Source organism: Daphnia magna, linkage group LG4 (assembly GCF_020631705.1).
Source record: "Daphnia magna isolate NIES linkage group LG4, ASM2063170v1.1, whole genome shotgun sequence".
In the NCBI taxonomy this organism is placed as follows: domain Eukaryota; kingdom Metazoa; phylum Arthropoda; class Branchiopoda; order Diplostraca; family Daphniidae; genus Daphnia; species Daphnia magna.
The window spans coordinates 5528235-5553658 of NC_059185.1; the positions used below are offsets into that span (position 1 = coordinate 5528235).

Genomic DNA, 25424 nt, shown 5'->3' on the forward strand with positions numbered 1-25424 from the left:
TTTGAATTGATATAAATAAGAAGCTGGAGTCCCAGAACCGGTCAGTTACGGCTCTTGCCTCAACGAGGAAAGTACCATTTTTGTAACAGCTTCGATGAAAAATATTACTGCTTGAGAAAAAAATGGAAACAGGAAACCGTTTGGTGCTATTGGATTTTTTGTTAGTGACCGTCGCTCTAGTAACTCACATAGTGGATTTCTTAGTCAGTGGCTATACTGCTTACAAGCAATTTTACATGAGAAACTATGCAATCGTGGCGGTAACTGCACTTTTGGCATTTGTACCCGGATTTATCACATCAGTATTAAGTTGCTTTTGGCTGGCAAGAGGTTCATCTCAGTCGGTCAGACCCAAGTTGCCAACTCTGTTTCACGTTTTCCGGATTCTTTCAGTAGTATTTCTGAACAGTCCAGTCTCCGGGTAAGTGAAATGCTGAATATATCGACATCGTATTTCTTAAACAGTCCAAAGGGAAAGCACCTACCACAGTATTTTTTTTTTTTTTTCATATTTATTTATCTTTAGTTTTTCACTACCCGTTTACCGTGCCTTGCTTTCTATGATTCCGAACGAGCTAAGCTAAATGTGAAAACAAAAAAAAAGGCAGGGAGAGATTTTTTAGCGCGACCTGCAGTAACTGGGGCATGGAAATCGAGAAAGAATAGCAAAAGATGCTTAAAAATAATGGTATTTTTTATATTTCGTTATGGTATTCGAGAGATAAATCACTTGATCAATTATTTCATTAATGTCAAATCTCCTTTAGATGAAAATGTTTTTCTATATTTAACATTCACAAGCGCCTCAAGTAACTTGACTTTATAAAGGGAGAGGTGGTTGACAATTTTCATTCCGATGTCCATTAATGGAGCATGTACGATTTTCAAAATTACCCATTTCTCGTGGGAAGGGGATTTTCTCTGTGTGTGTGTCTTAATGTGTTTTAAACGAAATTCGTTTATCAAATCGTACACGTTGCAGTCAAACCGGAGTTGGCCCTACTGTTGAATGAGGAAAATTCAAACGATTATGTAATGGATAAAGCAAATAGAAGGTCGTCTCATAACTTGTCATTTCAACCCCTCCAACAGGTAGTAACATACTTTTTAGACAAGTTGCGGGGACAAAATTACGTGAAGTTTAAATGGCGATATGATAACCAAAATGGGGATTCGAATTTAGCTTAAAGAGTTCAAGCAAGTATTTTTCTAGAGAGAAAAAATTACAGGCGCATAGGAAATGCCACTGGGGAAATAGTGCTTCAGGAAATACGCTTACCAACACGGAATTAAAACGCGTTGTTTCTGGGATATACACAGATTGACGCGGGCTTTCTGTGTGCTCTTCAACTCGGCCGCTTTTTTTTTTTCAGCACAGGGAGGCAATCCTGTTACAAAACCATTTGATTATAGGACCTCGCACCTAGTGGTCTTACAACTGGAACGGCACTTGACTCTTTCGTTCCTTAGGGCTAAATAATTTGTTCTGTTTACCCAGTAAGCAATCAACCTACTGCAAAGTGACAAAAAGTTATTTATAAATATTTTCCTCCTTTTTTACTGATAAATATATTATTAAAGCCGGGACTAAAGCAGCAAACCGTTTCGTATTTAAATGTGTATTTCTCACAAAAAGTTTATTTTCAGATATGTGAATGCTCTGTACTATTTGTTCAAGCGCCATCAAGCCCTATTGAAGGGCGAGCTTGAAGCATTGCAACGGAGTTGGGAACTAATGGCTGCATGCATGATGGAGGTGACGATGCTTCGCCTTTATTTTGCATTCCTGAACACTTGTCCGCAATTGATTTTGCAAATATACTTCTGGTTGCAAATGGAAACAAAAGCAAACTCATCTGAAGGTAATTATTTATATACTATACGAGCAGCAAACACTAATATTTCTGTTTAAAGAAAAATAATAATATGAAATATGTGCTTTTTATGCAATAAAGGATGGCTGGACATTCTCGTGGCAATGAATTCCATGATCAGGTAGGTGACACTAGGAATTGCATCGATGTCTGAAGATTCGGTTTTGTTTTGCTTTGTTTTTAATTCAATAAAACTAATTGGAACTAAACAATCAATCGAGCGTTGTTAACCAAAGAAAAAAAATTAAGTAGCTAGTCTAGGAAGAAAAGAAAATTTAATTGTTATAAAATCTACCCGAATGACGATATAGACCTGGATATTAAAAAAAAAAAAAAAAAAAGAAGTCGGTCCATAAATTTATGTCAACCACTGTGCTATGCTTTGATCTGACCCCACAAGAAACTCCATTTGATGAATCATACGAATCTGCTCTTTGCGTTCAAATATATGCTAACTGTATTTACTTCCTTGGTCATTAGTATAAGTATGGCGGCCACCACATACGATCGCACTTTTCTTCAAAATCGACCCGATAAGGAAACTATGCGATTCCGTGCCACTGTCATGTTATTTTTTATTCACTTCTTCAACCTCGGTATGTTTAATCAAACATTATGAACTGAAACAGGCAATATTGAAAACATCATGCAACAATTATTTTGCTCGCAGGTGCGCGTCTGCTGGCCATCAGCCTATTCACATCGCTCAGTGTCGAATACGTTGCATTGCTGCTGGGAATTCACTGGATTGTCATGGTAGCTTGGTTGATGTTACCCGTGCTAAAATCCTCTTTTCATTTTGAAAAAATTCTCGCAATCATGGCATTGGGTGTAGCGTTCATCTTTGTGTTCATTAAAAGCGAAGGCAGCCGAACGCGACGTAAATATGCATTCTATTACACCATTTCACTGGTGGGCAACACATCGATGATGGTCATGTGGTTCAAACACGGAAGCTATCCAAACTTACCTGACATTCCAAATTTCATGGACTCCTGGATCTACTATCTTGGTTTAACTTGCCATTACGTATTTTTTTTCACGGGTATCGTTTTGCTGGCGTTGTACCACATGAGTCGCCTTCCGGGACGAGCAGCTTCGGTCGAGATTCGGCTGAGCGAGCGACTTCCCAACTAGAAATACAAGAAGCTCTACACTTGAACGTGAACGATGGTTTGTTTGTTTGTTTGTGTATTGATCGGTACAAAGTTGTATAAATCCAGAGAGCATGATTACAAGGAGATGATCAAGAACTACAAACACAACTGTTTACGGAACTCGCTCAACTCAAAACATGTCATGTTACATTCCGAAAACAAGGTAAATGGACCAAATAATCCATGAAAGCCTGTTTGCTTTTGCTTGCACTTGAAAACAAAATCAAATCAAAGGGAAAATGATAAATTTTTAAAAAAGTGTCTGGTAAAAAGGATGAGTAAAGTTCCACTTGGTTTTGCCCAATGTCACCCGAGCTGCCTGCAGAGCATCCGTGAAATAGACAAAAGAGATATCACATTGGCCAAATAATTGCTGTCCAGTTACGCGAAAAGATATGATACAATTAGTGTATAGTTTTGAGCAGCTGACGACATCGCCAAAGCTTCATTGACGAAGCACAACTGGCGCCAACAACTTTGAACATCGTGCAATTTGAACGAAAAGAAAAAAAAAAAAAAACTATCAGAAACGCAGTCAGCCTGACGGTCAAATTATTTTTAATAATGGAGATCATCCCCTTCTGGACAGGTGTGACCAGCCACAAACTGGTTCCAGCTCAACAAAGCTGGCCTATACATTTGGATGGTGGCATTGTCGTTGGCGAATCCAAAGGCTGCCAGAGAGAGTATGAAAAATAAAATAATAATAAAAAAATATTTAGGTAAAAGATTCGCTATTTTCGGCCAAAGGATGATTCTTATGGGGCTCAAGGGGATGTGACGGTTCGCTGTGAAGTAATCCTTTCTTTTCCTCGTTGACGCTACTGCCCGCCGCCGCGTCGTTGTACATCGACTCGTAGACAGGATTAGCAAAGTTGGTCGCCTTGTGATACGAAATGGCCATTAAAGTTAAATGCACCGCACCACTAAGAATACAGACGAACTTACCTTATTGCTAGCGATCACAAAGGTAGGATCCAAAGATTCTACGTCTTCATCAGCATCCTCTCTCAAATACATAGGGTTGCTGATTTCCACGTTTTCTTGGCTTTGCATTCTCACGTGCATGAAAGGCTTTCCCCTGAAAAGAGGACAGATTTATAATCGATTTACTTCATAATCAGTAACGCTTCTTACCTTCGACGCTTTCGCATGACGGTTACTGCTGCTATGCCCGCCGCGACCAGGACGGCAATGATGACCAAGACAACGACGATGGCGGTAACTGTGCCATTAATTGACGATTTGCCGCTGCTTGATGGACTACTGGAATTATTTATATCACTGCCTAGCGTCTGGCAGCGTACGCCATAGAACCCATCTTGGCAACTATTGATTAAAATGGGTAGAATTATTATAATTATAATTATAATTATTTTTAAATAATTCGCTGAATAGCTGAATTTTCTTACAGGCAAGTGGGCTTGAGATCTTCGTCGGGATTGAGTGAACACGTTCCTCCGTTAAAGCAATAATTGAGGCAAGATTTGCGATATTGGCACCGCGGTCCGGTCCAATCAGCCAAGCATTCGCAACGTGGTACACTCAATGGCATGGTCGAGACGCAAACACCGCCATTAATACACATGGCTTTGCAAGCATTGTAATCGCCTCGGTAATCTTCGCAGTGCATTCCCGCCCAATCGTCCGCACAGCGGCAGAAAGCCTGTCCTCTTATAGGGACACAGGTACCACCGTTGAGGCAGTCGACACCGTTACAGACGACGGACGTTGCGTTTGACTTCCCCCCGCTGCATTCTGATGGATCGGCGCATTCGATACGGGTCTCGCAACGTTTGCCCGTATAACCCTGATGGCAGTGACAGGTGATCTTTTTCGCGCCACGCAAGCACTCGCCGCCGTTTAAACAGAAATCGGCGCAGACGTCATTGTCGCATTTCTTCCCAGTAAAGCCAGGAGCGCACAGACATTGCGGAACTCCTAATTCGCTCATGGTACATTCACTCTTGTTTTTCCAAACGATGATTGGTACAACAGCGAAAAAGAAGTGAAAAAAAAAAACAAAAAAAAAAACAATTTGGTTTTTCTGACAACATAAAATAAAATAAATATAAAGTTACCTGAGGGCAGTAGTCATCACATTCGGAGCGCTCGCATCGTTCACCAGAGAATCCGGGCGGGCACGAACAGACAAACTTCCTCTCCTTGTCATTTTCGCTGTTCTTGTCACGGTTTTCTTTCTCTTTGTTCTTCGTTTCTTTCTCTATGGCTCGACAGAAAGCGCCGTGTAAACAATTTAGTGATGGGCAATTTTCGCAAAATTCGCCGGAGAAACCAGGTGGACACGAGCACGATGTTCCACTTGCCGTTTGGATGCACGAGCCCCCGTTCTGGCAACGGTCTTCGCAAGCTGTCGCACGCGTTTCGCACCGCTCTCCCGTCCACTCCGGGGTGCAGCTACATTTCAAGGGCGGCGGATCTGATACTGTACCCGGAACAATACCAATTTTTAGATTAAGAATCCGAAAGTGGAAATGTAGATGTTGCTTTTAAAATTACCGAGCAAATCTGGATAACAGACGCCCTTGTTGCGACAATAGCCGGAACAGCGATAGCGCTCACACCGATCACCCTCGTAGAGTGAAGGGCATTTACAGCTGGCCATTCCCCGATCGTCGATGATACACTTGCCCGAATTACAATCCAGACCACAAACAGGCGGTTGGCAAGTCACATCGGAGCCCACCACAGTCGATGTCATCGACATGGTGCAAGAACAGGTGCGGCTGGTGGGTGAGTTGAGCAGACACAATGCGCCTGGATTACATTTGTTGCTACAAGGGTTGTTAACTTGATGCGTTTGTTTGTTCTCTTGCACGACGATAATGTCAGACGCTCGATTCAATCCAGACACCAGCGTTGTTAGATTACCTTTTTTCGTAAATGAACCCAAATTAGGTTGTCAATTTCATCAGAAGAACGACAACAATCAACAATGTCAATAAAACAAATCAAGAAAATTATACCTTGTCCGAATTTGTTAATACGAGCGATTCCATGAGTTTGATGCATCACCATGAATATTGTGTCCTCAAAGATGTCAACCTTAAATGGTTTGTCCTCAACTGATAGGCGGAACCGCCGCACTACCACGCGATCCTTGCCTTCCAGGTTGGTACTTTCCAGAGTTCCCGTTTTGGGATCAGCCCAGTAAAGTCTTCGAGCTGGATAATCAATTGCCAGACCAGTTGGGTAAAGGATGTCAGAATCGACTAGAATGCGCCGCAAGCTGCCGTCCATCCGAGCTGTTTCGATACGAGCATTGAGACCAAGATCCGACCAAAACATGGAACCGGATAGCGGATCGACTACGATATCATGAGGCTGATCCAGTTCACTAGAGATCAAATGGCGTCGCAGCAGACCGTCAAAGCTTACGACGCCAACTAGTTTCTGTGTCCCGTCAACCCAGTAGAGATTCAAACCGAACCAGTCGACTGCCAGACCTCTTGGATCCTCCAATCCAGTGAGAAGAGTCTCCGTTTTACTTCGACGATTTCGCTTGGCGGGCGGGGCTTCGTCCAAAGCGGAGAGCTCATGCAGAATCGACGAGGCCATGTCGTAGCGATGGATGCTCTTGTTGTGGGCACTGCTCCAGAAAACGATGACCTATTATGCACAAAGAAAGGAAACATGTCGTGATAAACCAATGTCATGCTTAATATGGGAGAAGAATGCAAGGGACTAACCTCTGTTGCGTTGTAATATACATCGGCTGCTTCAATACGAATACTGCCAGGACTGAATACGGAATCGGAAATATCTCCAGCTTTGAAAGGGCTCAGCCGCCGCAGTTTGTTGTCGCTGGCAATCAGTAATTGACTTGGGTTGCCATCAGCTAAGCACGTCTTCGGTTTGCTTACTCCTGTTGACATGGCTGCATAGCCAGGAGCGCAAATGCAGCTGTGGTTACCTCCCTTTTTCTCTACGCACAACTGAGAGCATCTGCCGAAGCTGCAGACTGACGGACTGCGGCAATTGATTTCGTCACTGCCGTCACCGCAATCGTTGAACCCATCACAAGCCATTGATCCATTGATGCAATGGCCGCTTCGACATCGAAATTGATGCGGCAAACAAAGTCCTTGTGCCTGACAGACGGCTGGTTCTTCATCGGATCCGTCTTTACAATCTTTATAATTGTCGCACACTTCTGTCTGGGGAATGCAGAGGAAGTTGCGACACCGAAACTTGCCGGGAGGGCAACCCAGATGAGCACACATTTCCCTGGATTCATCTGACTCGTCACTGCAATCATTATCGCCATCGCAACGCCACAGGAGCGATGTACATTCTCCATTGGCACAGGCGAAATCGTCCGGTGAGCAAGTCGTGTTGCAATGGAATTCATCGGACCCGTCGGCGCAATCAACGTCACCATCGCAACGCCAATCCGCCTGGATGCAGAATTTGGGATTGGCGCACTGGAATTCGCCTTCGCTGCACGTGGTGTTGCAGTCAGCCTCGTCGCTTCGATCGTCGCAGTTGAACTCACCGTTGCAGTGTAACGTTCCGCGGATACAACGGCCGTCGCCACAACGGAATTCCGATTCGCTGCAGTTTCGTGGGGTGCAACCCTTTTCGTCCGATCCATCGCCACAATCGTTATCGTAATCGCAACGCCACCGACCAGGAATACACTTGTTGTTTTCACACTTTGACAATAAAAGCACGTTAGCTTGGAATACTAGATATCACCCAAAATCAATGAACTACCTTGAAATAAGTTGGTTCGCAAGTGTGGATGTCGGGATTCGTGCAAGACGGAGGTTCGTCTTCACCTTCAGGGCAATCTTTATCTCCGTCGCATTTCCACGTCGAAGGTATGCAACGCCCGGAACGACAGCGGAAATGGTTGTCGGGGCAAGCACGTTGAGTGCAATTGGCTGGTTCGTCAGACCTAACAATTTGGCAAGATTTATTTTGATGTGTCATAAATAATTAATGGGTTATTTATCGGAAGTACCCATCGGGACAGTCATGATCAGCGTCGCAGACCCAAACAGCTGGAATACACTTGCTGTCGGTGCCGCAGCGATGCTGATTGGATGGACAAGTTACGGGCGGGCAATCTTTCTCGTCTTCACCCAAAGGACAATCGGCATGATCGTCACAGCGTTGATTAGAGTCGATGCAACGATCCGACAGCGTTCCATTGCCTCGGCACTTGAATTGAGAACTAAGACAGGTGTGCTTCTCGCATTTCGTTTCGTCCGATCCATCGCCACAATCTGATTCGCCGTTGCAGAGCAACGATGGGTGAATGCAGTGGCCGTTGCTACACTGGAATTGTCCGGGCATACAGGTAAAGGCTGGACAATCGGCTGGTTCGTCCGATCGATCGCCACAATCGTCCTAGAAGCAAACGTTGATGAGATAAATACCTCACTGCAAGATAGACTCGTAAAAAATATATCTGTCTCACCTGAGTATCGCATTTCCACCAGAAGGGAATGCACTTGTAAGTGGTGGCGCAAACAAACTGCGACGACGAACAATTATTGAGACACGAGACCCCGTCGCTGGCTAAGATGAAATTCTCAGGGCAAGCACACTGGCTACCTCCGCCGGGTTTCAGTAGGCATAAGGTTGTGCAATTGCCATTGTTTTCGCAAGGGTTTTTCTCTAACGGCCTTTGCCGCAACGGATGGTACACTTGAATGTCCATGGGTCTGTGAATTGTCGTTATAATTGTTTCTCGATCACCACCGTTGTATTTGTGGCACTTCTCAACAGATTTCGTCTCCCAGTCCGTCCAGTAGATGGAATCTTCGAAGACTGTAAGGGCAAAAATGTGGTGGAGACGGGCGTTGGTGTTTTCTCCACGGCTGAGGACAATACGAGGATTGCGGCCTTCCAAATCTGCGACAGCGATATAATCTTCACGAGCGTCCGCCCAAAATACTTCGTTCGTTTCGTAGGAAATGGCCAACGCGTTCGGCCAACCTTCAAAATTAGAGTTGCAACGTGAGCTATGATACGACCTTTTTTGTTGAAAATCAATAAAAGCGAGAATTTACCAAGCGATGTATTGACTATGACCCGTGGTTGGCTACCATCCAATCCAACTTTGCCAATGTGCGCCTTGTCACCCCAATCTGTCCAGTACAGATAGCCTTGACTGGGGTCCAAAGCGATTGCCCGTGGCTCTTGTAGTCCTTCGTGCAGCAAGATCTTACGGAATCTGCCATCCAGTTTAGAAACTTCAATCGTGTCCGTCTTCTTGTCGCACCAATACAAGTTGCGACCTACCCAGTCGACTGCTAACCCGTCAGGATTTTGAAGGGTGGCCGAATGCAAGGTCTACAAACAGTCGATTTGTCAGAAGAGAAAACCAATGACTTTTTTTTCCCTTCATGGTAAAATTCACCTGTTGCTGGTCCTGGCTTGTATCGTTTCCGCAAAGTCGTTTAAGACTCGACCCGTACTCGGTCACGTCTGACCAGTAGAGGCATTGTTCTAGCCAATCGTAGTCAAGGGCAACGGCATTCGTCAAGTTGTGGGCACGAACTGAAGCCATGCGGTTGTGGAGGTGCACTTCACGAATGTAGTAGCGGTTGGAGAACAAGACGGTAGGGGCAAAGCCTAATTAACAATACAGTAAGACAATGAAAAGAAATTTAAAAAAATAATTTATTAAAGCGTGTGCGACTAACTCGAATCGGTCTTGCAGCTGCTCCCGTTATGAATCGAAATGTACCCAGCAGAACAGGAACAAACGTAGGAGCCGAATGTGTTGCGGCATACTTGAGAGCATGGACGAGGATGCAGAGCGCATTCGTCTATGTCGGAGCAGAGGTGTTGGTCTTTAGGGTTTGGTTTAAAACCCGCATTGCATTGGCATTCGTAGCCGACGGGTTTATCGACACAGGTGTGTTGGCATGGATTAATGGGCTCACACTCGTTGACGTCTAAAGAAAGGTGAATAAAAAGACACAAGCTACAACCAACGAAGTTTGAAAATGCTAGATGACTTCAGTCTACGTACTGCATTTGCTTTCATCACTGTAATCACCACAATCGTTTCGACCATCGCACAGCAGCGTAGAGTTGACACAGAGCCGATTGGCACAACGAAATTGGCCTGCTAGACATTCTCCTTTTGTGGCGTTGGTGTTGGCCGGCATCGCTGCAGAAAATGGAATGGTCAATAAATGATTGTCTCTTAAATAAATGGCACACGTTAAACGAGGCACCAAAGTGAATGCCAAAAGTACTGACTGACGTTTGCTGAAATTTAACAATAAAAATAACAGTTCAAACAATGCTTTTTTGTTCGTTACATGCAAATGAATCTTCTAGGATTGACGTGGTGTCTGATAAACGACCATAGAAAAATACGTTTGAATCAGATCACAAAGGAATGCTGCCTAATCCATTCATCATCATGACATTTGCTCAACGAGAGAAAGGGCAAAACTTACAACAAAATATGACGTCTTCGTCGGAACCGTCGTCGCAATCGTCGCGACCATCGCATGTCTTTGCTCGAGGGATACATTTCCGGTTGCGGCATTGGAATTCGTTGGGCGGGCAATGGTGCTTGCTCACATGAGCGCAGTAAGGTGGTTCGTCACTGAGATCTCCACAATCGTCATCACCGTCACAGTAGAACAACTATACAAAATTTTAGAACAAAAGAGAAATTAAAGTTTTGAAATTCGATTCTAAACTATGAGAAAAATTCAAAATAAAATACCTTGAGGACGCAGCGGCGATTGAGACAGCGGAATTCGTTATGATGACAAGCCGGCCGGGATTTGTCGGGCGAAAGGTTCGAGCTACATCCGACCGCTGGGTTCTCATCCGACCCATCTTCTGAACAGTCGATATCACCATCACATACCCACAAAGAGGGTATGCATCGGCCGGTGGCATTACAGCGGAATTCCGTTTCACCGCATACCCTCGTCTGGCACTCACCCGATTCATCTAAAGATATAGATGCGTCACTATAGAGGACGGGAAAACAAACAACGTGAAGAACAACCTACCAGAACCGTCAGTGCAATCTTCAGTGCCGTCGCAACGCCACATGGACGGAATGCAATCTGAATTATTGCATTTGAACTGGTCGGGCCGACAGGTGTAGTCGCAGTTGATTTCGTCCGAACTCAGCGTTCCATTTGTGGCATCCTCGCAGTCGTCATCGCGATCGCACAGCCAGGCATGCGTGATACACTTTCCGTTGCGGCATTGGAATGCTGATGCCGGGCAAGATTGGCCATCTGTAACTGGTGAACCCCCAGACGGCCCAGCCGCCGATCCGGGGCTGGTACAATTAAGTTCGTCCGAATTATCCCAGCAATCATTGGCGCCATCACATATCCATGCCGGGTGAATGCAAGCTGTCGTATTACGACAATTTTGCAATTTTTGAGCTGGAGCATTGACACCTGCACAGGCAATGAAGAAAAAAAAATAGACAAACAATCGTTGCTGGTACACACATAAAAAAAAAAAGGAAGAAACCTCTACCTCTACTTAAGGTGCAGTTAGGTTGGGGACAACCCATTTCATCTGAAGCGTCGGGACAATCGGGATCTGTGTCACATCTAAAACTATTAGATATACAATGACCGGACGTGCATCGAAATTGACTAGTGTTGCAGGTGCAATTCGCCTCATCACTGAAATCTCCACAGTCGTTTTGTCCGTCGCAAGAGGCATTTTGCAACACACATCTAAAAAAAAAATGAGAAAAATGCAAACTATTCTGATCTTGCTCGAAAAGGAATGGCATCTTTACCTGCTGTTTTGACACTGGAAGAAACCGGGCAAACATTTGCGGAAGAGACAATATGTGGGTAATTCGTCGGAAAAGTCGGGGCATTCAGCCACACCGTCACATGTGAAGTGAAATGGAATGCAGTTACCGCTGCTACATTCGAATTCTGATGCCGAACAATTGGTGCTTTGCCTTCCGCAACGACTAGGATCCGATCGCAGTACCGTTCTCCCGGGGAAACATTGGCAGGAGACCTGGATTTTTTTTCAAAACGTAACACTTGAATAACCCACCAGTTGCCAGAATAAGAAACAATGAGCCCAATCGGGACAGGTACCTTTCCGTATTCATCTAGCCGACAAAGATCCTCACATCCACCGTTGAGAGCCCTGCACGGATTAGCACTGCAGTCGTAAGTGGTATTGTGGACAGCGACGATACCCATCGGTCGTGGGACTTCTTTACGGAGCCAGACGACGTCTTCGCCCGTGTACTTGTTGGCCCGTAGCACAGCATGCAATACCCAGTCAGTCCAAAAGATGTAGTTGCCATAGACGGCAATATCGAAAGGATGTTGCGGCGAGACTTTGCTCAACACGACGCGATTTTGACCGTCCAAATCCGCTCGTTCCATCTTGTCCAATCGAGCATCTGACCAATACAGTTTCTGGGCTATCAAGTCTAGCGCTAAGGCGTTAGGCATACGAATGTCAGTCGTAATGATGGACTGCACATCAAATCCCGTGTAGTAGGCTCGCTGGATTCCAGGATTGCGCGAATTCCAGTTGGTCCAATAAACACGTCTATTACCCATCAACAATGCATTAGGTCCATGGCAACGTATGATTTAAGAATTTATAGATTTACGAGTCGCATGGATCGAGAGCTATCCCGCGCGGTTTGTCTTCAGTTGTCAAACGGACCACTTTCTGAACAGTGGCGTTCTTTTGGCTAAGAACCGCTTTGCTAATTGTTGAATCACTATTGCAAGTCCAGTATAACGAGTCGTCCTTGCTGTCGTAAGCCAATCCTTCGACCATTCCTTGCTTTTCGGCGATGACCTATTCAGAACACAATTCAAATTTATCCAACCGATCTTATTGCAAAAAACAAAACAAAAAAACGCGAAACGCTCACCTTGTGCCGCGTCCCGTTAAAGTATACGGAGTTGATACTGCCTCTCTGAATGTCGGAATAAAATATCAAACGTCGTTGGTAGTCGTAACCGAGACCGATGACGTTACGGATATGCTCCTTGGATTCGATGCTGGGAAACGGGGCGTTAAAATTGTTAGCGTCGCTAATGTGAATCGAATCTATTCGAGTCATTCTCGAGTAGACAACGAAAGCGTCAAATTCCTCACAAGCCCGCCCGTCGGCACTGACTTGACCGTGGGCGCAGGCACACACAGCGCTGGAACCATTAAACAGACAGAGCTCCTTGCAGCCGCCATTGCGAACCGAACAGGCATTTGTGCCTTCCTGCCTTTCCTTGCTGTACACCTTGACGTCCTTGAGAGATTCGCCTAGTTGCGATAGAACCACTTCATAATTGGAAACGTTGGACGTCGGAGCCCGATTTAGCGTCCCGCCATCCTGCGTCGTGTCAATCCAGAAAATCTGATCACGGTAGATAGAGATGCCTTGCGGATTTTCAAGATGGCTTTTGTCTAGCAGTACACGACGATTGCTACCGTCGTAATCCATAAGCTCGATGATGTCCAATCGGGAATCGCACCAATAGACTTTCTTGTTCTGGTAATCGAGCGCCAGTCCGGTAGTAAAAAAAATTGACTCGTTGACAAGAATTCGACGATCAGATCCGTCTAGTCGGACTCGTTCAATCCTCGGTGTCCGACCTCGATCGGCCCAAAAGAGAAAGCCAACCACGGGATCAACAGCAATCGACATAGGCTTGTCCATATCGCCAGCTACCACCACGTACTGGAAGCGAATTTGGACAAATGAATTAGTAGATAAATAAGTAAACGGTGCAATTTTTTGCACGCAAAACAAGCCCGAACAAACGTTTGTTATTTCACAGGTGTTACCTTAAAGGATCCATTGACATTAGCCACTTCAATGACGTCAAATTTGGGATTGGTCCAGTACATGTTCCCGGCGATCCAATCTATAGCCAAGCCTTCAACCGAATCTAATCCTTGTGCGACGATTTGACGGCCAGTTCCATCTCGGCGAATGCGGACGATGCTTCCGTGGTCGCTGTCAACCCAATAGATATAGCCCTGATAGGCCAGAAAATCGACACTGTTTGCCATCTGAATGCGTGAAATGGGACCAAGGACCTCCGTGTGGTTCGTGGTATTCGCCGTCTCCCCTAGCGCCACGCCTTTGATTTCTCCGTTGAGAGAGTACAAGACGAATGAGTCAACGCTGACGCAGCCATTCGGGTTCTTTGGATCTGTCACGTAACCGGCAGCGCATTTGCAAACGAATTTTGACGAAGCGATGGGAAGACATAAATGAGCGCATTGACTCTTTTTTGCAACGCACTCGTTGGTGCCTGTTTGCAGTTCAGGATCGTAAATCTTGAGTGCCAGCACGTTGTCGATGTTGGTACGCAAAATGGATTCGTGAGCACCAGAAGTCTTGTCGACGACATGAATAGCCGCATCGTCCTTATCGGCGCAATAGATCCGGTCTCCCAAGACGGCCAAAGCCGTTGGCAACTTGAGACTTGTCTGACTGGGAGACAATTGGACAACTTGCTTAATGGCGAAATTGTAATACTGGATTGATTGGGTCTCGAAATCGATCCAGTAGAGACGATTATCTTTGAGATCAAAGCTCAAGCTTTTGGGAGAATCCTCTGGATGGGCCGTCAGCTTAGCCAAAATCGTGCGATCACTGCCATCCATGTTGGCCATGAAGATGACATGTTCTTGTTGTTCCGGCCGATCCGTCTCACTCCAGAAAAGTTTACCTTGGGTTGGATCGACGGCCATCGATCTTACTTGATAAACGTCTTCTATGATGCGAGTCACAAATTCACCGTCCAGGCTGCACACAGAAATGTGATTGCGTAGTCCGTCGTTGGAGCTGAAGAAGAGGTTGCCAGATAGCCAGTCAACGGCCATACCATGCGGATTCTTAATGGCTGTATCGATGACCGTCTCGACGGGCGAACCGACCAGTCCGACCCGTTTCACCTCATTCAGCTGGGCATCAACCCAGAAAATTCGCCGCTCCTGGCCATAAAAATCCAGCTGAACAGCCTGAAGCACTTGTGGAAGGCTGATGGGTGGAATGATGTGGTAATACGGGTTGTCCAAGTCCACTCCACGAATCTCGTTCGGCCGCGAGAAGAGAAGAACGCGTTCATTGCGAATGCAACTCCGTCCGTCTTCAGCCAGCTTCATAACATGTGGACAATGGCAGCGATAAGTGCTGTTAAAATTCAATAAGCACAAGTGAGAACAGTTGCCATTCTTTGTGCCGCACGGATTTTCGAAATCAGATGGCTGACGGCTGGGATGCAATATCTAGAAAACAAAATGTCAAAGGTTGATCTCAAAAACTGAATGGCCAATCTCTGAAAACCAAATAAATAACCTGGATGTCGAAGGGCTGGGTCAGTGTCCGCTGAATCACAGTGACATCTGTGCCGTTCCACTTGTTTGCTCGGATGACGGAATTCGTCCGCCAATCGGTCCAATATACATGGTTTTCAAACAAGGCGATGGCGAACGGATGTGAAAGGGTTTCGTGCCCTCGTAAGATTTCTCGTGGATCTGTTCCATCATATTTGGCCGTGTGAATTGAATCAGAGCGGGCGTCAATCCAATAGATCCGTTGAGCAGCATAATCAAGAGTGAGGCCGTTTGGCCAGGCTCCATCTGAAACGGAGTCAACCCGAACGACAACTTTCCTGCCGTCGCCACTCATGCTGCACGACTCGATACGCGGTTGACCCGACTCCCAATCTGTCCAAAACAGGATACCATGACGGGGATCCAAGGCAATAGCTCTCGGGCTTTCCATATTGCCGGCAATCAGCGTCCGCCGGAAGCTTCCGTTGAGTTTGGCCACTTCGATCTGGTCGAGATTGCTTTCGACCCAATAAAGGTTCTCGCCAATCCAATCAACGGCCAAACCCTCGGCTGTAGCCAGTCCAGTTTGGACGACAACTTCGATGTTGGTGAGGGATCCTCCGACGAGCGTTCCTCGATAAATTTTGTCATCAACTACATCGGTCCAAAAAATCACATCGGCTTCAGCGCTGTGATAGAAATCCAGGGCGATCGTGTTCTTCAAGCTGGAAATAAGCGCCTTGACGTTATGCGTATGCAAATCGATTCCTCGCAATTCGTGTCGATTGCTGAAGATGATGTAGGGTGTCGATGAATCGAGGCTCTTGCAAGTAAAGCCATCTTGTTGTTTCTCGTAACCAGGCAAACAGGAACAATGGTGTTTGGATTTGACCGGTCTGCGTGTAGCCCGAAAAGTTTCAGGGTTACGCTCCCAGGATATCAATTGAATTAATAACAGGTGTCAGAATGATTAACTTACATACACAGCTGGGAACAAGTACCCCATTGTTCACACGGATGAGATACGGAGCAAGTTTTGCTATCGTTGCCAAGCGTCATTCCCGATTCAGTAGGGCAGGAGCAGACGACCCCTTCGGGAGCGTTATGACATATGTGGCTACAGTCGTGGACATGTGAACAAAGTTGTTCTCCGCATCGGTCCGATTCGTCAGAGCCGTCCCGGCAGTCTGTTTTGCCATTGCAGAGCATACTGGGGTCAATGCATCTTGTTTGATTATCGCACAATCGGGACGGATGCAGACATGTAGGAGTCTGCGAGAGCCACATGAAAATTGAAACGTCAAAGCGTACACAGGTTTTGCATACATTAGCATTGATCAGTGAATGGACTAACCTTGGATGCACATCCTTTTTCATCAGAACCATCAGAGCAATCCTCGCTCCCGTCACACCGCCACATGGCCGGCAAGCAACGTGAATTATCGGCACAAACAAATTCGCCTGGCCGGCAAGTGACATTGACGCATCCTTGTTCGTCGGATCCGTCTACGCAATCGTGCTGCAAATTGCACACCAATAACGAAGGAATGCAGTTGCCATCTCCGCAGTCGTACTCGTGGGATTCGCATCCGTGTTTGGAGACGGCCGAACAATTAGTTTCGTCTTCTCGGGTGCTGCACTCGACGACACCGTTGCAGAGTGCGGCGGCAGACAAACATTTGTTATCGGCAGCGCAGTAATAATGCTCAGGAGACTCGCACATGTGTTGGCAATTTTTCTCGTCAGACCCGTCGCGGCAATCGTCGTCGCGGTCGCAAACGAAATCCAGCGGTACGCACATCTCGCTGGCGCACGTAAACTCGTCCACGCCGCATTTCTGATTGGCGCAGCCGTCATGTTCATCGGAAGTATCCCCAGCTCCGCAATCATGATCCGAATCACATTCCCAGACTTTGGGGATACAACGACCCGTCTGGCGACATGTAAATTGATTACTGTTGCACGACGAGTTTTGGCAGAGCGATTCTTCTTCGTCTGACCCGTCGTTGCAATCGCGATCGCCGTCGCAGACCCATGACCTTGCAACGCAGCCGATAGTCCGACACTTGAACTGGTCCTTGCGGCACGTGACATGTTCGCAAGAGCCACCAGGCGCCGTATCTTCGTCCGATTGATCGGGACAATCGAAATCTCCGTCGCATAGGAACCGTTTTTCGATGCAAGTGCCACTTCGACGGCAACGGAACTCTTGGATAGGGTCGCACGTCGTCAATTCGGCGGTCGGGACCGTGCATGACTGGTTGTTCTTCGGATCAGATTGGAATCCCTCGCGGCATAGACAGACATGCCCCTTGGGCACCACTACACACAGATCCGGACAAGGGTTTGAGCTGCAGATGTTCTCTCCTGTCCAATATAAACACGCAAAATCAGACAGACGAAGTCTACGTTGAGCTTTGCATTTATTTACCTGTTTGAGATGTGTTGTCGAAAAGTTTGATATCAAACAGGACCCGATTTTCGGTGCGTAACGTTTCGATCGGTAGGGAGAGGTTGTTCAACGAAAGCCGTTGGATTTTCCCGACATCTTTTTCCGTCCAGTAAAGGAAACTGTCGCTGATGGCTAATCCGTAGGGCCGGTGGAGGCTCTCCGAGGCTGACGCAATCAGCTAGTGGGACACACAGAGAAAAGAATGTCACGACAACAAAACGCAATGGACGTCAAAGGGATTGTCAAACCTCTCGTTTGGTGCCATCCAAATTAATCCGTTCGATGCGACCGAGATGGACATCGCACCAGTACATCTTCTTGCCCGTGTAGTCGATAGTCAATCCGTTGGGCCAATGCAAATTCTGTCTGACCAGTACTTCTATGTGAGTGCCATCCATCCAGGCACGCTGGATAGTGGCCGGTGTGTTGATGTCCAGTACTGAGACCTGGACGACCGACTCCCACTGAGACCAGTACATGAGACCACGTTTCGGGTCGACGACGATTGAACGCGGGTGTGGTACGCTAATGAGCAGACGCCGTTTGCTAAGACTGGTCTCCCCCAAACTGTCAAGACGGGCTACGCTGATGGCTCCCCGCCCTTCGTCACTCCAGTATATATTACGACTCATCCAATCAATGGCCAGGCCCTGGCACGAGTCCAATCCCTGCTCCAAAAGTACTTGACGGCTACTGCCGTCAATTTTCTGACGTTCGATCGTCAATCTCAGACGGTCGGAAAAATAGATGGACTGGGACGCCACGTGAAAGTCATGAGCACCAACCAAGCCCACCTCGGTAATGGGCACCATGGCTTGTTGGTGCCAGCTCTCACCCGACGTGGACGGCCACGCGGGAGATCCAACAGGCATCAATCCGACGCTTTTAATCATGGAGGGTTTTCCTTGGGCGTAGACGAGAAACTGTGCCTGTTTAATGGCTGTCAATACAGATGATCGTCAATATCCAGCGGTTACGGATACGTAATGTAAGTAAAAGAGAAATAGCTTACGGGTACACCGCCCATCCTTGACGGATTTATATCCGGCCTTACACATGCAAATGGCATTTGAGTTGCCTTGAGTGGTGGCATTACCACTGGCATTTCCATCCTTTCCCAGGGGAACGCATAGGTGCTGGCAATTGTTGTTGGCCAGCTTGCACGGCGAGTTGATGCCTAAAGGAAATTTACAGGAAAACCATTCATTTCCAACGTTTCCCAATAAGATTAAGGGGAAAGACCTTCTGGCTGACGCTGACGATGATAGGCGTGGATGGAAAACGGTCGACTTTTGTTGCTCTTCAAGGCTAGCACAGAATCGCCCGTATACTTGTTGATGCGATACACGCTCTCATTACGCCAGTTGGTCACGTACAAATCGTTCTCAAACAAGGTGATGCCATAGAGGTTTCTTACCTATCAAATCAAACAACAACAACAACAAAAAACAAAAAAAACAAACAAATTTGCATATTGCGCAGCCCGTAAAGTAAATGGTAACGTACACATCGTAATAGCCCTATCAACAAATACGATTATCTTCCTTACCAAATAGCCTTTTTTGACAGTTTTCCTTCTGGAGCCATCATAACTGGCTCGCTCTATGACGTCCAAATATGTATCTGTGTTTAATTTAAAAGAAAAATGGAAGAAAAATGAAAGAAAAATGATTTCCTCTACCTCCAAAAAAAAAACCAAAAAAAAAACCAAAAAAAAACGAGGACGACCAAATGTAGCAAGAATAAATGATCAAGTTGCCTTACCTATCCAGTAGATGTAACTGTTGGCCAAGTCTAGTGCCAAACCTACGGGATAAACGACTTTATCGCTGACGACGATTTGTCGATTGCTACCATCTAATGCAGCACGTTCAATTCGTGGCGAATTATAGCCAAAAACCGTAAAGAAAATGAGTCTGAAACCAATAGAAATGAAAATATGGCGATTTAATAATCTATAAAAGAAAACCGACATTCGCAGGTATATACCCGTTAGGAGGATCTAAGGCCAGTGCTCGGGGCTTATTTAAATTGACCTCTACCACTGTCGTGCAAATAGTCAACGTGCTATTGCATAAGAAGATCAGTTCCTTGTTGTCATCGAGAAAATACCAGTTACCCGATAGCCAATCCAATGCAATTTGGCTGACAGCTAAGAACAGAAAAGACAATCATTTATAGATGAGCACGTTTCAAACGATGAAAAATGACTTACTATTCAAACTAAACATGGTGGGCGGTGGCAAATCCCAGCTAACGGTCAAGTCGGCCACAAGAGCACAACGTAGGACAACCATGGGAATGAGGTGGTACAGCCAGCAAACGGTACGATTGCGATGATTAAATTCCAGAGTCTACCAGGGTAATAAATCAGGCGTTAATAGACAGTGACATTATCGATCACTTCAAGCTGGGTTGGCTTGTCTTTGCCGACCTACCTGCGTTTCTACCGTGGCGTGTCTGCTAGCTCCGTTAATGGGGGTACCGTTGAGGTGGACATGGCGCACATCGATCGAAGTCACCAACAACAGCGAGGCAAGTTCGTTTTCAGGTTCTGTAAAGAATACACAAATAAGATGACGTCCAATTGGCCAATACCAAACAGTTTCAAACCATTGAGAGCGTGACATCGCTGGCCGTCTTTCTGGTATCCGCTAATGCAATCGCAACTGAAGGACCCGTTGCTGTTGGTGCATAATTGATCACAAGAGCCTTCTACGGCACACTCGTCGGCATCTTTAACCACAAATCAACCAATTGTTAAAATATCCCTTAGAGCTACTACTTAATAACAACAACTCACCAATGCAATCGGTTCCATTAGGTTGACTTCCCTCTTTGCAGAAGCACAGAGGTCCGTCAGCGCTCGGCTTGCATCCGTGCTGACATCCGGCGCCTTGGCATTGGCTAACGTTCTCTGCGCATTCAACGAAATCAGAAAGAACAGAGTAATCAAAAATAAATAAACAAAAATCATTGGCGCTATTTGATTTGTCTTCTGTTTACTGCAAAAGGCTCCTTCGTCCCAGCCATCGGCGCAATCGGCCGACGCGTCGCAAAGAGACGCGATAAGGCGGCAACCAGATCCATCCGGGCAGCGGAAGTTGTTCGGGGGGCAAGTGCTATTCGCGTGACCTTTGACATCATCGATGAGGAAATAATGGTTTATTTTACTCGAATTAAAATGTTTCTATTGCGTAAATGACTGAAGTGGAGGGGGAGGGGTTTAATTTTAAAGAAAAAGGAAAGTAAGAACATTTGTCAGTAGCTATAATATCAAATAAAAAGTTGAATCTTTTTCTTTCTCAAATAACAGGAAACATTTAATCGAATGAGGAAGTCGGAAAAGTGGAAAACGATTGGCTGTCGAGTCAGAAGCTGACGTCAAATATTGACGAAAAATGGCAGCTTACACTTGACGGGGTCCTCGTCAGACGAATCGATACCGGGTATGGATGCGCCGCAGTCGGCTTCACCGTCGCATACCCAGTTGATGGGGATGCAATGGCCACTCCCAGCGCATTGAAACTGTCCCGGTTGGCAAGTTAGTGGCGCTGTGTGGGCAATTTCAGAACAGAACCGATTAGTAACAAAACGGGACAGTTTTTTTTTTTTTTTTTTTTTCGCTTTTTTGTTTTCTATTCAGAACAAAAGAACAAGAAGCGATGAATCAGCTGTCTTTAGTTGTTCAACAATAATGACTCTCCTTGGCCTCGGCAGTTATTTATTGTCTCAAGATTTCCTATTTCCATCATGTTTTTGTTTTTTTTCATATTTCTTTTTTCCTTGCCTCTATTGTTTAAAACAAAAAAACCCCACTTTAAACTCGTCGAGTTTTGCCTTCCTGTTGGTTAAATCGGTTTCCATCAGGGTGGCTAAAAACCACTTGCCGAAAACCGAATCGACAGTGACCGTGTGGTCGGATTCGAGTATGGCCTCGGCAAACATTCCGAGTATGCAAGGGAAGGCGGATAAAAGAGAACTAGTAGCTCCTTTTTAGGACAAAGTATGCACCAGAGATGATCCAATGTCACTGCAAGAAACCACCACCACCACAGCATTTTTTTTCTTTTTTGCGTCCAAATGGAACGGAGGAGGGACATCTCGGCGAGCGCTCAACCTTTTAATGATGACGTTTCCTGTCAAATAAGGACAGCAAAACATGCAGCATGTGATTGCCCTTTGATGGAGTTGAACACTTTCGAGTGAGTGAACACCTACGCAGGAAGCCCAGCAGCAAAAAATGATGCCCAATTGCCATCTCGAACAGACAACCTCGTTTTGGCTCGTTTGATTGAAGAGACCTTGAGATGAAAAAGAACTTACGACAGTCGGATGGTTCATCGGATGTGTCAGCGCAGTCCGGCGAGCTATCGCATCGCCAATTGGCCGGGATGCATCGTAATCCGTCGGCGCAGGCAAACTGGTCGGGTCCGTTGCACTTGACAGCATCGCCATCTTTTTCGCCAATCAAACAAGGGAAAGGAAATGTTATTAGCAGATTCTGATGGCAACAAAGAAGAAAAAGAGCTGAACAAATCCTTTTAAAAATAGCTTAAAAAGCTTTGAGATCGACCGGCGTGCGAAAATTGTTTATACGACTCTCTCACTGTTCCCTGTCGTGACGTCAGACAAGACGAAGATCAGATGCCGGTCAGAAGCAAAATGCCTATTCGAAGAACCCGACCCACATTCTTTTCAACATGTTATACATCTGCGTTACTCGACCCCCGCCCCTCTCTTTTCATTTTCATTCCACATAAGTCCTCCTAAAGCATTAGTTTAACCTCACGTACAAATAAGGTTGACTCGAATCATTTTTTTTTTTCTAAGCCGAGTGGTTGTCTAGGCCAACTAACTGATTTCCTTTTCCTAGTCACTGATGCAGGATGTGGCAAATGCCCAGACAATGTTATTGCATGAAAGCAAGAGAGCCCTAAAATGTGTAACCAATGCTGCAATGGACGAATGAATGAGTCAGAACGAGATTTCCGACAGCTAATGAAACATGATATTCATCAATGAACTTGAAAAACGAAAAACTTGACAGCAAAATGGCGCCAACTAGTAGTTTTGGTGCGACTAGAGAGCTATGCATCCTTAACAGGAGATGCTCCTGTCTCCAAGTCTTTTAAGTGCCGTGCAAGGAACACGTCTGCTTGCATACCTTGGCTGATGGATGAGAGGGATGTGAGGATAGCGGCTGAGAAGACGAAGCAGACAGCAAGGTAATGCCGTGAAAAAGCCATGGAAGTGGACGTCCTCGTCCTTCTCTTTTTCGAGGCTGTCGCTGAATCCACCGGACACAAAATTTGAGGATCACACACGATTTTTTTTTTGTTTTCTTTTTTGTGTGTTGCCGTTCCAAGTTCAGCCACTCATGCAGATCAAGGATCGACCTATTGACGGCATTGGCAATCACCTTCACCTTGACATGCCCCAGGCATTCTTTGGGGCATGTTTTCTTTTTCCCCTGCTGTGTCCTGCACTGTGTCTTGCATATATTTATATACCTCAAATCGGGCTATCCCTCTAACCCCTCTTTTTCGTCGTCGAAACAGAAGAGAACAAGGGAGGCAGAAGAAGAAGAGAGCCCCAGAAGAGAGAGAGGGAGAGAGAGAGAGAAAGAAAGAAGAGGGAAAAAAAACACCAAAAGTGCTATTTTATTTCCCAGTCATCCCCCAACAGAGGTGGAAGTAGAGGGAGAGAAATATAAGCTGAACGAGCTCTGGTCGAAAAGTTGTTAACAAACAAGTTATTCAACGTTTAAAACAAAAAAAAGCAAGGCTAAATATAGCCGGGACCAAGGATGTTTATGCTCTGGAGATGGGTTTTGACAAAATACACTCGATATTCGCTGTTTTCTCTGACGCTTTACACGCCACTATCTGTTTTTGTATATCACCGGTGAGGACACAACACTTGGGCACTAAACACGGTTGGCAGCAATGCACACAAGCACGTTAATTTAAAAAAGGATCGATAGAGCAGCACGTAAGCTGTTGTCAGCTTCTGGCTGAACGACCACTGTCGAGTGTCGACTCTTCGTCTCTTCTGTTAACACAGCTTAGGGAAGCTGTCTCGTACTACACAAGGCGCGATCTGCACTGGTCGAGAATTGCCTCTGCCCATGACTAGATGGCTTGTCTAGATGGCGCCAGGGAGCATAGACCTTCCGAAATTTTATGGCATTAAAAGTTAAGACATTTTCATCACAGAAAAGGTTTACATTTTAAAATAAGCTAAAAAAATTACCAGGCCACATATTTTAAGAAATATAGTAAATTTCATTCATTTTACTGTTAGTTTCATTAGCTTAGACATACTTGTGCATTTTACCGCTAGATGGCGATTTCATGATAGCTAAAAATTTTTCCACAGGCGACGTAGCGTAAAATTAGTTTACCAAAGTAAAAGCCCAGTTGCATAAACAGTAGATTCTAAATCTAAAATAAATTATCTAGTCAGCGAAATGAAACAGTTTAGGAAAAGGCATTGTTTATAGGGAGTTTTCCACAATCAATAAGGGATTGCTTCCCTTGCCCGATCGGGAAAGGAAGCATTATAGTTTTCAGGGCAGGCCTGTTTAGAATTCGGAGTAACTGAATTTCCCCCACGAATTGGGGTGTCTAATCGGGTTCCCTGATCAACGATGGCCGATCGAGAATGATTTTGGTGTCAGTTTTTTTGGGCAAACCAAGCTGCCATTTTGAAAAAGGGCGGTACGAATGGCGCCAAGTTTTTTTTTAAAGAGCCTTTAAAAAAAATTGTTTGTTACGTGGTTCCTGGTTGATTTCAACGCCATCTTTTGGCTAAGATTGAAGGATCTTGGCAAAATTTCGGAAAAATCTATATACAATGCGCATTAGAAACCGGGTAATGGAAATCGTTATGGTTTTTCCTTATCCAGGTGAAACCCAGCTAGGTCGTGGGCTCAAACACGAAAGAACCGTTACCGATCAGATCCGATTCTTAAACAAGAAGACCTACGCTTACGGCCCAAACGGGAAATGGCACACTGAAAATTCTACTTTTTTCATAAAAATGAAGTATGAAAGTTAGTGGTTAATCCACAGGGTTTAGCAACGATGAAAGTATTCCATGTGTTGCGAGATTATGTTTGGATGAAATTATGAGGCAAATCTGCAAAATTATCTAGGAAAAAGAACGGCAATAACGGGTAAAGCTAATAGTTGTATATAAAAATCTCAACAATTACATAAAAGAGACATTGAGATTCCGGCAGACAACAACACCGGATTCTTTCATTCCTTCCCTTCAATTTTAAAACGGCATATTTTCTTTATTATCACCTGAAACTGCTTAATCATTTTACCTGCAGCTAGCAAATAAGAATCGGTAGCATTAACTGAATCACCACGTCAAAATGTACAAGAAGATTTCTTTTCAACTAATATGCCCCTATTTTTGTTTATTAATTAGTCTATTTGACATCTACTGCTTTTTTATGTTTTGTAAAATTTTGCGATCGCTCCGTGTTGAGAGGGAAAAGTTTAAATTCAATTTCTTCGTTTTTTTTTTATATTGTTGTATCTGTTGAAATTATGATGTTTTGCGAGTTGTAAAGAAATAAGAAAAAAAAAATCTTTTACTTGCATCGGTGCATGAACGATTGGGCCT

The 25424-nt window shown here is 45.3% G+C and overlaps 2 protein-coding genes across 2 annotated transcripts; one reads left to right on the top strand and one right to left on the bottom strand.

Moving 5' to 3' along the window:
- The first annotated feature begins 21 nt into the window (after positions 1-21).
- Positions 22-3127, top strand: LOC116920849 (XK-related protein 6). The gene is made up of 5 exons (XM_032926993.2): positions 22-421; positions 1648-1862; positions 1956-1995; positions 2355-2470; positions 2545-3127. Exons 1-5 carry the CDS (start codon positions 123-125, stop codon positions 3009-3011), a joined length of 1137 nt encoding a protein of 378 aa, XP_032782884.1. The 5' UTR covers positions 22-122; the 3' UTR covers positions 3012-3127.
- LOC116920847 (prolow-density lipoprotein receptor-related protein 1) lies at positions 3049-23894 on the bottom strand. Its single transcript, XM_032926991.2, has 42 exons — positions 22951-23894; positions 22110-22241; positions 21197-21337; positions 20790-20918; positions 20587-20700; positions 20397-20519; positions 20222-20337; positions 19999-20137; positions 19773-19935; positions 19548-19699; positions 19333-19406; positions 19026-19200; positions 18796-18960; positions 18032-18723; positions 17763-17961; positions 16686-17698; positions 16311-16603; positions 15354-16227; positions 13832-15283; positions 12918-13724; positions 12648-12841; positions 12118-12583; positions 11802-12034; positions 11531-11736; positions 11047-11448; positions 10752-10984; positions 10477-10669; positions 10041-10181; positions 9709-9963; positions 9423-9637; positions 9073-9355; positions 8478-8998; positions 8019-8407; positions 7769-7952; positions 6742-7707; positions 6019-6661; positions 5552-5923; positions 5113-5477; positions 4444-4997; positions 4169-4360; positions 3980-4112; positions 3049-3914 (listed from the first exon to the last, which is right to left on the bottom strand). Exons 1-42 carry the CDS (start codon positions 23030-23032, stop codon positions 3750-3752), a joined length of 14340 nt encoding a protein of 4779 aa, XP_032782882.2. The 5' UTR covers positions 23033-23894; the 3' UTR covers positions 3049-3749.
- Between the last annotated feature and the right edge of the window lie 1530 nt (positions 23895-25424).

What these genes read in the sequence shown, in the direction of transcription:
- LOC116920849 (XM_032926993.2), top strand. Translation starts at nt 123, where the DNA reads ATGGAAACAGGAAACCGTTTGGTGCTATTGGATTTTTTGTTAGTGACC. An exon ending in CTGAACAGTCCAGTCTCCGG is followed by an intron (nt 422 to 1,647) that starts GTAAGTGAAATG and finishes GTTTATTTTCAG; the next exon opens with ATATGTGAATGCTCTGTACT. An exon ending in TATTCACTTCTTCAACCTCG is followed by an intron (nt 2,471 to 2,544) that starts GTATGTTTAATC and finishes TTTTGCTCGCAG; the next exon opens with GTGCGCGTCTGCTGGCCATC.
- LOC116920847 (XM_032926991.2), bottom strand. Translation starts at nt 23,032, where the DNA reads ATGGCTTTTTCACGGCATTACCTTGCTGTCTGCTTCGTCTTCTCAGCC. An exon ending in CTGTCAAAAAAGGCTATTTG is followed by an intron (nt 19,201 to 19,332) that starts GTAAGGAAGATA and finishes TTGATTTGATAG; the next exon opens with GTAAGAAACCTCTATGGCAT. An exon ending in ATCGCCGCTGCGTCCTCAAG is followed by an intron (nt 10,670 to 10,751) that starts GTATTTTATTTT and finishes AATTTTGTATAG; the next exon opens with TTGTTCTACTGTGACGGTGA.